The 17,924-nt window shown below is 37.6% G+C and overlaps 1 protein-coding gene across 1 annotated transcript; it reads left to right on the top strand.

The window, feature by feature from the left end:
* The first annotated feature begins 309 nt into the window (after positions 1 to 309).
* LOC131327283 (endoglucanase 25-like) lies at positions 310 to 7,290 on the top strand. Its single transcript, XM_058360364.1, has 6 exons — positions 310 to 1,375; positions 2,399 to 2,709; positions 3,541 to 3,999; positions 4,801 to 4,936; positions 5,024 to 5,196; positions 6,597 to 7,290. The coding sequence occupies exons 1-6, from the start codon at positions 997 to 999 to the stop codon at positions 6,996 to 6,998; spliced, it is 1,860 nt and encodes a 619-aa protein (XP_058216347.1). The 5' UTR covers positions 310 to 996; the 3' UTR covers positions 6,999 to 7,290.
* Positions 7,291 to 17,924: the final 10,634 nt, after the last annotated feature.

Raw genomic sequence — 17,924 nt, forward strand, 5'->3', positions numbered from 1 at the left:
GTAATTTTTAAGTTTAAAAATAATAGACTTTCTAAAATCAAAAAATATGCGATATGGATATAGTTTTATAGATTTCGATGAGATCTATCAAACTATGTAAAAAAATTAAAAAATTATTTTCATAAATCTATTATCTTTAAGTTTAAAAATAAATTCTTATTTTTTGAGTTTTTTTTTTTTTAAATGTGGAACGGAGCCTTTGATGCTTTAACTTTGCCCAATGAAATGCCATCTATCCGTTAGGTAGAACCGTAGCAGAGCCTTCCAGCTGCGGTGTAACAAAAGCAAGCTGGATAAAGTTGTCTCACCAGAGAGGGAGAGGGAGAGAGAGAGAGAGAGAGAGAGGAATACGTTTAAGGCAGAGGAAAATGCCAGGTAATCGTCTAGAGAGAGAAAGAGAGAGTGGTAAAGAGTTAGACTGTCTTTGTCTTTGTACTAGTACTATATTGGAATCGAGTCCAAAATCCCAACTACAAAAATAAATAAAATTTCCTCTGTATAATTATTGCTCTCTCCAATACATCAGCTAAAAAATACCCACCTCCATTTTCCCCTCCATCTTCATCCCCACCCGACCACTCTCTCTCCCCCAATCCCAAAACCTGCTTTTACATCAAACCCATTCGTCAAAATTTCTATACATCTCTGCATATTGATTTGGGTTCTGTTTAATTATCCTTTTCTTCTTGGGCAAAAATTCAACTATTTTGTCAAGATCTGTTGACTAGCCACTCAAATTCATCGACTCAACTATACCCATTTGTCAAAAAGAGGTTTTTGATCAAATCCATCTCTCAAAATCCCACCTTTCTCTGCATCTAGATCTCGTTCTAGCTATACATCCGTTTGTTTTCATCAAAATCTGTCACCTACGCACTTGATGAATTCACAAACCCACCAATACCCATCAGTCAAAAAGAGATTTTAGACCAAATCCATTTCCCAAGATCCAATTTTCACTTCAATTTCGTTCTGGGTTTCGGTTAGAATTGAGAGATGAGTATGTACGGGAGAGATCCATGGGGCGGGCCACTGGAGATAAACACTGCGGACTCGGCGACGGACGACGATCGGAGCCGCAACCTGAACGACTTCGACCGGGCGGCGATGTCGCGGCCGCTGGACGAGACGCAGCAGAGCTGGCTGCTGGGCCCAGGCGAGCAGAAGAAGAAGAAGTACGTGGATCTGGGTTGCATCATCGTCAGCCGCAAGATCTTTCTTTGGACGGTGGGGACCGTTCTGGCCGCCGGTTTCCTCATTGGGTTTATCACACTTATTGTCAAGACCGTCCCCCGCCATCACCACCGCCCTCCGCCGCCCGATAATTATACTGTTGCGCTGAATAAGGCTCTCATGTTCTTCAATGCCCAGAAATGTAAGTGGTGATAATGTTTTAATTTGCATGGGCGGTTGTGTATGTTGATAGGGGTTGGTGATTTTATTGTATTGAATTGTTTTTTTTTTTTTTTAAATCAGATCTGATGGTTTATTTATTGGTTTTCAGATAATATCTGCACTGGGTAGCAATTTGTTTTGGTAATTTGGAATTGTGGTGGTCAAGATCCGGTTGACTTGTTTACCTTGGTTCTTTCTCAGTTTGCATCTGCACTGGGCAGCATTTGGTTTTTGGATGTTAGAAATTGTTGAGGTTATGATCTGATTGACTAGTGCACGTGATTGTGTGGTTGGGGATTAATTAAAGACATTTTACCTAATTTCTCTATCTCTCTACTTATTTATGGCTACTTGGATTTAAGAAATGGGTAAATTATTTAAGCCCACAAACAAGATCAGTAATCCATGGACTAATAAAGACCTATGTTTTATAGAATTGTGTGTGTACCATTTCTGACCCTTGTTTGACTATTTCAGTGTGAGATGAACAGAGACCTTTGATCTAGTATATTTCTGGCTGTGTGTCTCTGTGTGTGTGTACACTGCATTCAATATAGTTATTTCTCAGATCTGATTTTTTTTATTGATTGTTAGTTGAGATCCACACTAGTTAGCATTTCATTTTGGTAATTAGAAATTGTGAGGTCATGAACTCATTGACTCTTGTATCAGAATGGGAGATTAAATTAAGGACATTTTTAGGGTCAGTAGTCCTATGATCAATCCTTAATGCTCCATGTTTGATAGGATTTTCTGTTCATTTTGCCTCTTTGTTCGACTAGTTCTTTTTGATAAATTATCATTTACCACTTTAGGTAATTGGTAATGTACAATTTATTATGTGTTAATCAATCTGAATATCTAAGTAGAAGATAAAAGACTAAAAGAGTCAGACGGAAGCCCTTTTCTTTTTAATGAAATTGCTGGTTGGTTTTTGTTCTTATACATTCAGTCTCATTCTTCCACTCGAATACTTGCATTTTGTTGACATCAATAATTACAGCTGGAAAACTTCCGCGGCATAATAATGTTAGCTGGAGGGGAAACTCTTGTCTGAATGATGGCAAGTCCGACTCGTCATCCGTAATTAAAGATCTGGTGGGAGGCTATTATGATGCTGGGGATGCAATCAAGTTTAACTTCCCTGCATCTTTTGCCATGACCATGCTGAGTTGGAGTGTGATTGAATACAGTGCAAAATATGAAGCTGCCGGAGAGCTCAGCCACATTAAAGACGTCATCAAGTGGGGGACTGATTACTTTCTCAAGACCTTCAATAACTCCGCTGATACTATAGACCGGATAGCTGCACAGGTAAATTTTGCATCTTGTTACCCGGAATCATTTGCCAAAGTGGAATGAGACATCCATCTGTTTTGCTATGAAGCATAGATGACACAAAAAAGGCCCCATTCACTTGTAAAATATGTTATCTGACACGGATTAGCACCCAATATGGTTGGACATGTACTGTATACGTCTGAAAAGTATCCATAAAGTATTTATAGTTTCTTCAATTCTGAATACGGCAAGTATACATTTTCGATATGTGGGGTTAAAAGTTAAAACATGATTTTTTATTATTAACTTATACGGATCAAACTGTAAAATTTCATGACTTACAGAAATTATGAAAATGGTTACTCGCAGCCACTCCGTCATGAATGTTTAGTCAAAGTTACACTTCGCCCCTATCAATACAGTAGTTTCATATTCATCATAGCATAAAAAAGGAATTTCCATTACTGTTAGCTTCCTTTTAGTATCGGTTTTGGCATCAATGACATGTATTGGATGCTTGATATTCACAACATAAACAATATATTGTTTGCTTGTGGCTTTATCTTTATGCATACTCCAACGCTGAAAGTTATTAAGAATATTGTCTTCAAACGTATCCTTGCCTTGCGTGTAGCTTTCTTGCTCGATTGTGCCATATTGTTGTATCCATGCTTCCTTGGTGTTTTGAAGTCAGCTCCCTGTTGTTGTTCCATTTTTTTTATGTATATTTTGTTGGGTAAGAAATTGTCTGCATGTTTTCAAATCTTAGTTTATTGGCAAATGGGCATGATTCATTGAACAATTGTCTATTAGATTTTCCAACCTGATCTACATGCTTTTCCCCGATCTTTTTTGGTCAAACAGGTTGGAGTTGGAGATACTTCAAGAGGGCCCGCTCCAAACGATCATTACTGCTGGATGCGCCCAGAAGACGTCGATTACGAACGACCGGTATATGAATGTCATTCTTGTTCTGACCTTGGTGCAGAAATGGCTGCTGCTTTAGCGGCTGCATCAATTGTATTTAAAGACAACAAAGCCTACTCACAGAAACTGGTCCATGGTGCAAGAACCCTATTTAAGTTTGCTAGGGATCAGCGTGGCAGATACAGTGCAGGTGGTGCAGATGCTGCGATTTTCTATAATTCCTCTAGCTACTGGGACGAATTTGTGTGGGGTGCATCTTGGCTTTATTATGCTACTGGAAACACGTCCTATCTTCAACTTGCGACTAATCCTGTTCTTGCCAAACATGCGGGAGCCTTCTGGGGTGGACCTGATTATGGCGTGTTTAGCTGGGATAACAAGCTTGCTGGAGCTCAAGTAAGTGGAGTTTTTTGTAATGTCTTGTCTTCTGACTACATTATCCTCAAGGGAAAGGCTTATGCCGTGAGAACACAAAAACACATTGTTTGCAACGAAGAACAAATAATTTGGAACACGTTAAATTCCCTAAAAGATGAAAAGGGGATGATTTACCTACGTCACAAGTGTTTATGTCGGTTCCTCTTTTTCTTTTTTCGAGTTTCAAATAACATGTTTCCGAATATTTGTTGTCTGTTGTGCATAATATTTGGTTTGTGTGTTTATGGTGCAGTCTTTTCCCTGGTATTCTAAAGGTTCTCGTGTTTCAGATATGCATTAGAAATTAGAACTAAACAAGCATAAAATATCTACAAGAGATGTTTGGTATATATGACCATGGCATGAACCATAATCAATTTAAACTTTTGCCGGAGTCTTTTCTACTCTTTGCTTACCTCTAATTATACATGCTTAAATGTGTACTTACAAAATTTTCCTCTCGATCTTCCCCTTTCTTTTTTGGTGGGCTTCTCAAAATAATTTCATATTCATGCAACACTTCAAATTTGAATGGCTTTTGTTTTGTTATAGTGGTATAGAAGAACCAAGAAACACAAAGTATTCGTGATCTATAACTTTAGTGGATCTTTACCAAAAGTATTTCTGGATGAAGGGATTAGCTTCTTGATTTCTGAACTTGTTTTTGTTGACCCAAGAACAATGGGGTTTATTTATTTCAAAGACCTGATTTTTTCTTAACTTTTGGAGATACCATGCACATTTCATGGTTGATGTTATTTCTTGTTATTATTCATCTAGGTGCTTTTAAGCCGTATGAGATTGTTCTTGAGCCCCGGATATCCATACGAAGAAATTTTGAGGACCTTCCACAATCAAACCAGCATAGTCATGTGCTCCTACCTACCATATTTCACAAGCTTTAATAGAACCAAAGGTATGCCATGTCCATTTCTTATTTGTGTGATCTTCATTGTAGCTTGATGAATGGGGTCTCATTGAATTTTGTGTTGTACTTTTGCAGGAGGCTTAATCGAATTAAACCATGGAAGGCCTCAGCCTCTTCAATATGTGGTTAATGCTGCCTTCTTGGCTACTCTGTACAGTGATTATCTTTCGGCCTCTGATACCCCTGGATGGTACTGTGGGCCCAACTTCTACTCAACCGATGTCCTTCGTAAATTTGCGGAGACACAGGTTTGTAATACTCTGGTCATTTGCATAAGTTGATTGATTGTCGGAAGTTATAATTAGAATTTTTCTTGTGTGCAACGTACATGTATATACATATGTGTGTGAATTATTTTATGCTAATATATAAATTATTAAGGATACATTAATATCTTACTCTATTTAGTATTACCTATGCATTTGATACTAATTCCTAGAGGTGGTAAATGGGCGGGTTAAAATGGGTCGTGGGTCAAATATAGGCGGGTTGAAAAGGGTCGGGTCAAATATGGGCAAGCCAAACCCGACCCGACCCGTTTTTCTCCTCCTCCTCCTCTTTTTTTTTTTTCGATACACAGTTCGTTATCCATGATATCTTTTTTTTACTTCTTTTGTCGTCCCCCGGAAAAATCTACTGAGTTCAAAACATGGGATAAACCAGAAAAATCTACTGTGTTCAAAACCTAATTCCGTACATATTTTGAGCAGATTTCATAAAAAAAAAATAGCAATACATACATGTGAGAGTGGGAGGATTCAGATCTGTTAGAGTAGGGAATAGAAAATCACCCCTTCAACCATCATATCGGAACACCCATTGTCTTCGTAATCGGACCACGGTCATCGTCATCATCGTGTACCCAAAGTTTTGATCTTCGTCGCCGTACGTCATATGTCCAGAGAGCAAGGATTTCGATTGTTGGAGAGAGGGGGTATTTTTTCCGGTCTTTTTTTGCTCTTTTTTCTCATTTCATTTGAACTTTTTTTTTAAACTTTGGTCTATGTTTTTATGCTTTTCCGATGATGGAAAATACAATGTAAAAATTATCCTCTGATCTCGTATGAATTGAGAGAAAACAACAAAGAAAACCTTTTTTTTTGGTCTTCATTTAAATTTTTTCGTATTTGTTAGTTTTGCATCAAACTTTTGGGACTTATTGATTTGTATTGACGAGAGAAATTGAAAAAGTAAAACGAAAAATTGATCGAAACTCATAATTTTTTTTTGAAAAAGACAAAAAAAAAAGTCAAAAGACAGTTTTTGTCTTTTTCAAAAAAATTATGAAGGACAAACGAGACACAGTGATTAAAAACATTTTACTCTTAAGTCAGTTTGGGTACCAGTGATATAGAAAGGAAAGAAGATAGCAAGACACGGTGACGGAAGAAAAACAAGTTAATTTGGGTCTTTTAAGTTCAACCCATATTGAACCCATTTTTAACCCACTTAAACCCATATAAATATGGGTTGAACCCATATCAACCCATTACGGGTTGGGTTATAAGTGGGCAGATTTGGACGGGTTACAAAATATGGATTGAGATTGCCACATTTACTAATTCCTATCCATGTGTTTAACTCCCAAAGAATTCTATACGCTCAAAGTTGAACACCTAAGGATATTTTTATTTCCCACATTTTGCAGATTGATTACATCTTGGGCAAAAACCCTAGAGGGATGAGTTATGTTGTGGGTTTTGGAAATCACTATCCTAAGCACGTCCATCATAGAGGTGCATCGATCCCCAAAAACAAGGTCAAGTATAATTGTAAAGGAGGGTGGAAATGGAGGGACACATCAAAGCCGAATCCAAATACCCTTGTCGGAGCCATGGTTGCGGGCCCTGACAAACACGATGGTTTCCACGATGTACGTACAAACTACAATTACACGGAGCCCACCATTGCAGGAAATGCCGGTTTGGTTGCTGCCCTTGTGGCTCTCTCAGGTGATAAGAGTGCTGGGATTGACAAAAACACCATGTTCTCTGCTGTTCCGCCGATGTCTCCGACTCCACCGCCGCCCCCTGCGCCTTGGAAACCTTGATAGTTTGCTTGGATGATTTTGGCTTTATAGTTTTTGGAATTTCGACATTGTGAGAAGTGAAAGCTAAAAAATAATATGATGGGCATGAAGAACTGAAGATGGCTCGGCTGGGGAATGGAATTACAGACTTGTACTACCTTGACACTGAGAATTCAATATTGAACTTGTTTTTTGTGATTATACATAGCATGTATGTACGAAATCTTTCATGAACTTTTTACAAACTAGAATTTGGACAGTCTGAAGTCGTTGCAATGTTCGCATAATGTCTAATGACAACTATTTTTCCATACATTGTTGTCGACGCATTTTGAGCTGGTTGAAGCCATCCAACCTCCAAAACTATACATAGCATGTATGCACGAAATCTTTCATGAACTTTTTACAAACTAGAATTTGGACAGTCTGAAGTCGTTGCAATGTTCGCATAATGTCTAATGACAACTATTTTTCCATACATTGTTGTCGACGCATTTTGAGCTGGTTGAAGCCATCCAACCTCCAAAACTATTTGTTCTTTCAGAATGCTCGAACTTCATCTCTTATAAGGGACAAAATAACGTCATTGTCGATGCCAACTAGGTTGGCACTCCGCCCGACTACTAATCATGTTCGTATCAAACTCCAAACAATGTGGTAAGACGCAGACCCAACAAACCAAATTACGAGAACTACAATACACCATAATGGATACACAACACCAATAATACAGAGCCTAACCAGTGGACGTAGTACTAGACATCAGTTGCAATCTCCCAAAGGACCCCGGGTTTCTTCTGGATCTTCACTGACCTAAAATTCCACATCTCATCAAGACGACGAATGAAATCTTGGACGACAGACTTGCACTATCACTGAAACTGAAGAATGAGACAAAGGCGCCTCTGTCCCTTATCCTGCGTCAATGCATTTTGAGCATGTCTGGATAGACATGCAGATATAAAATAAAAAAAAATACTCCAGACGTGATCTAGTCAGATTGCATAGGGACATTATCTAATGAGGATTGGACTATAAGGAAACTAGGAAAGAGGAATTTGGGGACAAAACTTTATTGGGGTGAAAATCGTCCCTATAGTATCTCATTCTCATGTCCATAAAACGAAAACTTGAAGTAATGCATTTTTGTAAAAAATTAGAAAAGAAATCCCGCAATTCAATAGATGTTCATGTTTGTTTTCAATTTGTAGAAAAAGCTTTGATTTTTTTTTTTATAAATGAGTTTTTTTTTTTTTAGTTCTTGTTTTACAAGGATTTGAGTGGTTGGGAAAGTTTTTTTTAGGAACCGAAACATAAAAATGTGGGACACTTTATTTTTGTCAATTGGCATCATTAGTATTTATTGCTTCATAATCAAAACATGAAGAGTAGCCTCCATACTGGCCCAAGTCAAAAGATTCCCCTACAAGGTTGTAGGGTGCTCAATAAATAGGACATACTTGGCTATGTCATGATCCACCCTATTATATGCCTGAGAAATAAACTTACAAGAATAAGAATTAAGTAAAGAGAAATGATTTCTATAGTCCGTTTTTTTATTATGGCATTTTCTTTCTTGTCTTTTAGTGAAAAAATACACACAAAAGCTTCCCTAAAAGACAAAAAAAGGAGTGCCATAATAAAAAAAAAAGAGTGTAGAAATTATTTTCCTTACATAAACTAGCTAGATTAAGACAATCGGTAATGATCACATCTAGGCTTGCTTTGGCACTAAATTTTCCTTGAAGCATCTGAACAATATTCTTCGCATCTCCTTCCAGCAAATATGGGACACTTGAGCAATGTGAAAAGCAGAAAGTTGTTACAAGGTGGGCTGTCTGCTGAGCCATCTCAATCAAGTTTGGTGCCAACTTGAAGAAATTTTCCTCTTTCTACAGCTTCTGGAAATTAAATCTGCTGCCACAAGTAAAAGTTGATGGATCCCTCGAAAAATCCGATACCCAAATATTAGTCATTCCTTTTCAAATATATATATATATATGAGTCTCCTTCTTATGAGAGATCCCCTACTTAGCTTAAGTGCCGACCTCATGAATTCCAATCGAATTTCGATGATCCGAACCGCTCAATGTGATCAGAACGTGATTTTAAGGGTTAAAGCGAGAAATCGTCAAAAAAAATGGTCGGGAAGGGCTTCATCCGAACAGTTTTTTATTGAACGGTTCAAACAAAAACTGCTCAAATCAAGCCCTTTCCGGTCATTTTTTTTGCCGATTTCTCGCGGGTACCCTCAAAATCATGTTCTGATCACATTGAGCGGCTCGGATCATCAAAATTCAATCGGTAAATGAGAGAAATGAGGAGGTCCGCACTTAAGGAGCCTATTTAAGGTCCTCACAGGAAGCTCACTGTGTATATATATATATATATATATATATATATATATATATGTGTGTGTGTGTGTGTGTGTGTGTGTGTGTGTGTGTGTGAGATTTTCCAGTGAGGGACACCGCACGGGCTTACTGTGCGGGACTCCCCTTTTCCGATTGAATTGTGACGATCCGAGCTGCTCAATGTATTCAAAATGTGATTTTAAGGGTACTCGCGAGGAATCAACAAAAAAAATGATCGAGAAGGGCTTGATCCGAGCAGTTTTTTACTGAACCGTTCAATAATAAACTGTTCGGATCAAGCCCTTCCCGATCATTTTTTTTGCTAATTTCTCACGAGTACCCTTAAAATCACGTTCTGATCACTTTGAGCGGCTCAGATCGTCGCAATTCGATCAGAAAATGGGAGTCCTGCACGGTAAGCCCGTGCGGGATCCCTCACTGGAAACGGACTTATATATATATAGAGTTCCGGGGACATCTATAAAAACATCTAAAAAATCAGGTTAGGATGCCCTAATTTAGTGTTTGGTCCGGACTTTTGATCTCAGCCATTTGATTATGTTTTCAATGGTTCGGATCTGCGAAAGGTTTATGACCGATCACAATTAATTTTTTTTCCAGAAAAGTTTGATTAAAATTTGGACCATTGAAAACACGATCCAACGGTTGAGTGGTGGTCTAGACCTAAGTTCCGATCAGAACGCCCTGCTAGGAACCGGACTGTGTGTGCCCCTCCCCCTCTCTCTGTTGCCCTCCCCCCACTCCCACGTTTTTCTCTTTCATATTTTTAAAAAAACCTTTAAATTCTTGGAATTTAGGATTGTGGGTTGAGAGCCTTTTAGCTTCAACTACATTTTAGGATTGTGGGTTGAGAGCCTTTTAGCTTTAACTACATTTCTATAATATATTGATAGATAAATAGTATAGTGTGTGTGTGTGTGTGTGTGTGTGTGTGTGTGTGTGTGTCTATATCTCAACCCTCCTAGAATTTAAAGTTTTTTTAAAAAAAATATGAAAGAGAAAAACGTGGGAGTGGGAGAGGGGGAGGGCAACAGAGAAAGGGGGAGGGGAACGTGGGAGTGGGAGAGAGAGACTTAGGAAAAATTATTCTACGCCCTGAAAGGGTACTGTTACGTGGTACTTCAAATTCATTTAACACCACACATAAGTCTTTCAGTGTACAGAATGAGACTAATGCTAGCATGCATCTAACATGGAACCAAAAAAGTATTAGATTATATTTTTTATTATTAGCGTTGTGCCCATTTGATACACGTGGTAAAAAAAATCAATGTTAGTTTACAATATTTGATTTTTTTGTTGCAAATTAATTTGATTTAATTTTTTAAAGTAATTTAATTTGATTTAATATTTGTTGCAATCTGAGTCGTCCATTGCCGAGCTTTGACAGCTTGGAATATTGGCCCAACACTCATGTTGTTCCTAAGGGACAACATGCACCCCGAGTTTCTTTTCTATCAACTAGCATTGTTCCCGTTCAATGCATGAGACAAAATATCTGTTGGGAAACGATTCCCAGAGCCCAGAAATAATGCGTACAGATTTGACAACAAAAAAACACAAAAACCCTACAAGACGGAATTAGAGTTTTACCATAACTCATGCTTCATGAACGCTGGTTGAACTTGTTACAGCACACCTTGCTGTATGCCACGAAAACTACTCGACCATACCTTATAATCTTCTACTATATTCCCCGCACGTCTAGAACATGAATCGAGTGTGGACACTTTCGTGATTTGTTTGCTCTCTCTAAGCCTGCCTCTATTTACTGAATAGTAGAAAAACGTCAATCTGGCCTAGAGAGCATAACGTGTATATATAAGGCTACGATAGGGATCTAAGGAGTAATAAGTCTGGGCTCTCAGTGTAAATAAGAAAACCTAATCCCGCTAGGATTCTATTTCTTATTTTACTAATTATAATTCACCCCACTACAGAATTATAATTGCACTCACGTCCTTATCTCGATTATATTACGAGCTCTATGATATTAAATACTTATTAATGCCCCCACGTTAAGATTACAGATACCCGTTGATTAAAATAAATTACTAACAATGTCCTACATAATCAACATTTTAACTTGAGATTATCCGCTTAACTTATTCGATATGTCGGATACAAATATCCACTTGTAGGGATTAACATAATTGAAATTTATAAGCTTGCTTAAGGGGTATCATCAATCCCTACTGGGACGTGGATTTCATCAATAATTAATAGTTGCCATATACATAATGTTGCTACCCAACTCACCGAGACTATTGACCGTATAAAGATCTCACTCTTTAATGAATCAAAGTCAACAACATTAAATATATACCTCTAATAATTATTTTTGGATTAAGAGCATAAACATTCATAATAACCATGAGGTTCCAATTGTCTTATAAAGTTAGTATAAAGACAATTACCTCAATGCGGTTCTGTTCAATACACACAAAGTGTACTAGCACAATGAGTTAGAACTAGACCGTTCCCTGTAGTCAAGACAGACCTACAAAACATTGTACTACTATCCTATCGATGGTGTGTCCAGTTCCATCTAAGACTATGAACCATAGCTTATATTTCACAAGACCCGATGATCTGATCTTCTGTGTGTAAGCCGAACTCTACACACCGGATCATCTACTTTGTAAAATAAAAGACACATATGCACAACATACAATAATATTATGCAAACATTGCCTATAAAAGATTCTCATCAAAAAGGGATAAAGCTAATTAATACATAACAATATTAATCCATCATATAAAATCATAACTTTTACATAACCTCATAACAAACTCCCACTCAGACTCAAAGTCATGCTGCCACGCATCTCACTCACATTCCCTCTACGTGACTATCAAAAGTCTTAGCCTGTAAGCTATACGTAAAAGGATCTACTAGGTTGTTTACTGATGAGATCTTGGACATAGCTACATCACCTCGCTGAACGATCTCTCGAATCAGGTGATACTTACGCTCGACGTGTTTTTCTTTCTTATGAGTCAATGGCTCTTTAGAGTTAGCAATTCCACCACCATTGTCACAATAGATGTAATAGCTAATTGTACTAAAGGAATCACTTTTAGATCCATCAAGAAGTTTCTAAGCCAAATGGCCTCTTTGGCTGCTTAAGAAGTTACCACATACTCGGCCTCCATGGTGGAATCAATCAATGCACGATTGCTTGATACTCCTCCAACTTTTGGCTCCACCTCCTAAGGTAAACACACATGCGGAGGTAGACTTTCTAGAATCCTTGTCTGACATAAAGTCTGAGTCTATGTACCCATAAGGCACCAGACTCTTTGATTGGAACGCTAACATATGACCTCTATTCTTTTCAGATACTTGAGTATATGTTTCACTGCAGTCCACTGCTCTTGTCCTAAATTAGATTGAAATCTACTAACTATGCTAATGGCAAAGCAAATATCAGGTCTGGTACACATCATAGCATACATGAGGCTTCCTACTGTCAAGGCATAAGGAACTGCCTTCATCTTCTCCATCTCCTCAGGTGTCTTACGACACTGATCCTTGGATAGGTTGATTCCATGTCTAAAAAGAGAAGAACTTGGAATCCTCCATGCTAAAATGAGCAAGGATCTCATCGATATAAGTAGCTTATGATAAGCCCAACATCTTATACTTGCGATCTCACATAAGCTTAATCCCAAGGATGTGACCGGCTTCTCCCAAGTCTTTCATATCGAACTAGCTAGATAGTCACACCTTTACCGAAGATAACATTCTCACATCGTTTTCAATTAGCAGAATATCATCTACATATAGTACCAGGAACACCACCACTTTTTCGTTGCGCTTCTCGTACACATATGACTCATCCGGACATTGATCAAACCAAAAAAAACTTGATTGCTTGATCAAAACAGATACTCCTAGATCTAGATACTTGCTTGAGTCCATGAATAGACTCCTTAAGCTTGCAATACATATGCTCTTGACCCTTTGCTATGAATCCATCCGGTTCCATTATGTGGATGCAGATTTCATAGCCTTTTGCTAAAGTTTCGCATCTTTACCTTCTAGTTCCTCATTGAAGTTGCAGGGTTCAGCATGTTGTTCTTCAGGGATCATATCATAAGATTCTCCCAAGAATGTATACCGATTGGGTGGGACAACAACAACCCTCCCACTACGATGTGGTACTGGTGTGTCAACAACTCTTTCTTGCAATGTAACCTCATGTACTATTGGTGTTGAAGAAGTCTTTATCGGTTCCTCTCCTCTCCTCTCAATTTCTTTAGAACAATCTTGCTTCTGAGCTTGTGTTCTATTACATAGTCCTCTTCTAAGAACCGGGCAGTAGGGTTAACAATGACTTTCTTATCCATAGGACTATAAAACAATCCACCTTTCGTTCCTCTAGGGTGCCCCATAAACAAGCAGACTTCTGTCCTTGATTTCAATTTATTTGCGTTCCCATTCAGCACATGTGCTAGACGGCCAAACCCGAACATGCTGCAGACTAGGTTTGCGCTCAGTCCACAGTTCTGTGGGTGTAGATGGTACTGACTTAGATGGTACCAAGTTAAGAATGTACGTTGTTGTTTCGAGTGCATGTCCGCAAAACGAAATTGCTAAATTTGAATAACTCATCAATGATCTGACCATATCCATAAGAGTCCTATTCATTTTCTCTGCTACACCATTTTATTGTGGCATACCTGTAGCTGACAATTGGGATATAATCCCTTCAGTTGATAAGTAGTCCCTAAACTCTCCCTAGAGGTATTTGCCATCACGATCACATTGTAGTGTCTTGAGACATTTACCCAGACGCTTCTCCGTTTTCGTCCTATACTCCCTGAATTTCTCAAAGCATTCAGACTTACGGTGCATCAAATAAATGTATCCAAACGGTGCATCAAATAAATGTATCCAAACATTGAGTAATTATCAATCAAAGTGATAAAATGCTCAAAACCACCTCTTGCTTGGACATTCATGGGTCCACACAAATCAGAATGAACCAATTTCAATGGCTCTTTGGCTCTGTAACCTTTTACTGATAAAAAAAGTCTCTTGGTCATCTTACCTTCTAAATAGGATTCACAGACTAGAAGTTCCTCAACTTCCAATGAACCTAAAGGTCCATCCCTGACTAGTCTAGAAATCCTATTCAGATTAATATGACTAAGACATAAGTGCCAAAGATACGTTTGGTTCAATTTAGAAGGCTCATTTCTCTTACATGACATATTATTAGTGTTATTCAATTCATGTAGTTGCACTGTAAGAAATATAGGATTAATAAAGTAGAGATTATACACCAATGAAGCAGAATATATAAAACGTTTATTTAACTTAATAAGCACAAAGTTACTAAAATAAACCAAATATCAATCTTTAATCAACTTAGAAATTGAAACCAAGTTTTTTTTAATAGAAGGAACATAAAGATAATCTCTCAAAATTAAACTCCTATTACTACTAAAATTTAAAATGATATTTCCTACTGCAACTGCTACCACTATCGTAGCATTTCTCATATGTAGATAAATCTATCCATCACTGAGTCTTCTAATTTTCTGGAACCCATGCAACAAATTACAAACATGATTAGTGGCTTTCGTATCTACACACCAGGTACTGGTAGATAACACCACTAAATGTGATTCAACATCCAGTGAAAAAGATTCATCCTGATTGTTCACTTTATTGAGATAGAATGGACATTTCTACTTCCAAAGTTCTTTCTGCTTGTAGTGAATTCATCCTGATTATTCACTTTATTGAGATAGAATGGACATTTCTACTTCCAGAGTTCTTTCTGCTTGTAGTGAAAACACTTGCCCGCAAGCTTTTTCACTCTACCTTGAGGCGCATGAACTGCCTCCACAACCTTTTTTCTGAGACTTGTTCTGTTTCTTCTTGCATTTTAGCTTAGAAGTAGAAACCTTCTCTGCCACTAACACTGATGGTGGTTTCTTCACAATCAAAAGACCCTCAGCTGCTTGGAGTTCCTTAAGAAGTTTCGCCAAATATAAATGCATTTTGTGCATATAATAGTTCAGGAAAAATTACTTAAAAACCCTCAAACTGCAGTGGGTTAAGAACGAAATCGATCTGGGTTTCCCCATCAATTTCAGCTCCAAGGGTCTCTAGTTCATTACGAAGAGCTATCATCTTCAGAACATGATCCCTAATCGGGGTCCCCTCAACATGGGTAATACTTACCAATTTTTATAAAGTTTTGCTTCATGTTATGTGACATTCTCATCAGGTTTAGGAGGGCACTCCTCAGACAACACAAATTTGTGCCCTTCAGCAGTTAACACAATATCCAAGTTCCTTTTTTAGTCAATATAATTCGATCCAGTAAGTTTATTTTCTTTGAGAATAATGACAAGTGGATTGAAAGAGCCCATGTTTGAATTTGAGAATCACATAACAACAATTATGAAGGGCAATAAAAACTTGAATTTCATTTTAATATTGGTTCCTTCAACCACATGTTAAAAGAAAAACATTGGCAACCCTATACACTGTGAAGAGCATGCCTCGATGCGAAGGTCGTCTACTCTTCATCATTCGTATAGATAGGTACAACCTTTTAATTTTACTATCTAGATACTAGACTATGCCAAGCAAAATTAAATAGCCAATATTCATTCGGTCCTATAAATGATAACAGTGACTCAGATAGAGTGGATGTAGAGACTCGCAAATTACTATATTTTCTAAAATCATCTAAATATGTGGAAGATCGTATTTTGAGGTTGTAATGATGTTTGGAAGTGTTGGTAGCAATTGGGGTTTGATTTGGTGACCGTTGGAAAATTTTCATTTTTCTGCCTAGCAAGTACAGGTACTACATTTTTCCAGTACAGGTACCTAGTGTCCAGAGCTGGGACAATTTGACTTTTGAAGGTTCTAGTATAGGTACTGAATTTTTCAGTACCGGTACCCACTGTAGTTTTTCAGAAAATTTAGCATGCTTTTTGGATCACTATAAATACATCCCTTTACCATTTTTCACACCCAAACCCACGAAATAACCCTAGAAACAATCCCTCTCACCCACCCACTCCAATCTCACCCAAAACTCTTGATTTCGTTTTCTATTTCAAAATCACTTGAATCTCACATTTGGTGAACAAGAGGTAAGCTTTGTGTCCTTACTCTCACTTTTCGACACTCACTCACGTTTTTCTCTCTCTCCTCTCAATTAATTGTTGATCCTTGCTTGTTTGTCTTGTTTTTGGGATTATATCTACCCTAGATCCTATATCTAAGCATGGGAGGGGCTTATCTTTGAAGATTTGGGCTCAATCCACTTGTTTCTCATAGGGTTTTGCTCAAAACCCATTTTGGTAGGGATTTCTTTCTTCCTTTACATGTTTTGTGGTGGTTATGTGTGATACGAATGTTTATTTTGCAATGTATGGTTGAATGGAATGTTTTATGGCTTGAGGATTGCATATTCCTTGAAAATGATATAGTGGTCTTGTTTGCTATGGTCCTAGAGCTATTTGTGACATAATAGATAATGTTGGTGTGTGTGTGGAATGAGTTTATGGCATCGGTATTGATTGTGATGATCCACGGTTTTCGTTGTAAATCGAATGTGGAGTATATTGTGACACAAGGGGTGGAAACACAAAATCGCAAGGGGTGGAAACTCGTTGGAAGAAGAGTGTGTGTGTGTGTGTGTGTGTGTGTATGTGTGTGTGTGTGTATGTGTATAGAATTGCTATGCTACTTGCAAAGGGTGTTGGCGTGCATTGTTTGAATTTGCCGTTTAATTTGATTCGCCGTATTCATGTTTATCATCTCATTACATATAGATTTTGTAGAGAATTTTCTATTGGGCTAGTGTAGCTCAACAAAATCCTTCTTTTCAGGTCCTAATACAGGGCAGTAGATTGCATGATATGGTGTGCTTGGACACGAAAATTTTTGGAAGCTAACTTGATTTAGTTTACGCACTCATCTTTGTAATGGACTTACTTTTGATTAAAGATGGCTTTATAACTAATTTAACTCTTGAATTACCTTTTGACTAAAATTTGTAATATTCTAAACACGTTGTACTTGTGTCGAAGTTAATTTGGGCCGTGGTGTCAAGGTTGTAATTACTTAAAACTTGGGGCTTGTTTGTAAGTTAAACAGGTGGGAAACCATTTTGGGTATTATTTATCTTATGCGAGAATCTTTTATCATAATGGCTTATTTATTTATGTTGAAAATCTAGGGCATGACAGAGGATATTATTATTTATAGCTAAGTGTATACCATTACCTAGCTTATCTTAGAGTTATCCCTTTAGGAAGTTTGTACCGATGATGCCACAATTAATTTTGTCCGAAAGGGAGGAAGGTTCTGAAACCAACACACAAAATTAATTATATCATTTACAGACTAGGAATGGAGACCATGGGATTTATCCAAAATAAATTTCCTCTCCCACTTAGTTATTTAAAAATTTGTGAGGGTTATCAAATTTTCAAGTTTGCAAAAAACGTGATCTAGGTCAAAGGCCATATATTACCATATTGTCTCAATATGGTAAACTATGACATATGCAAACAATATGGAAATACAAATAAT

This window comes from Rhododendron vialii, chromosome 5a, assembly GCF_030253575.1.
Source record: "Rhododendron vialii isolate Sample 1 chromosome 5a, ASM3025357v1".
In the NCBI taxonomy this organism is placed as follows: Eukaryota; Viridiplantae; Streptophyta; class Magnoliopsida; order Ericales; family Ericaceae; genus Rhododendron; species Rhododendron vialii.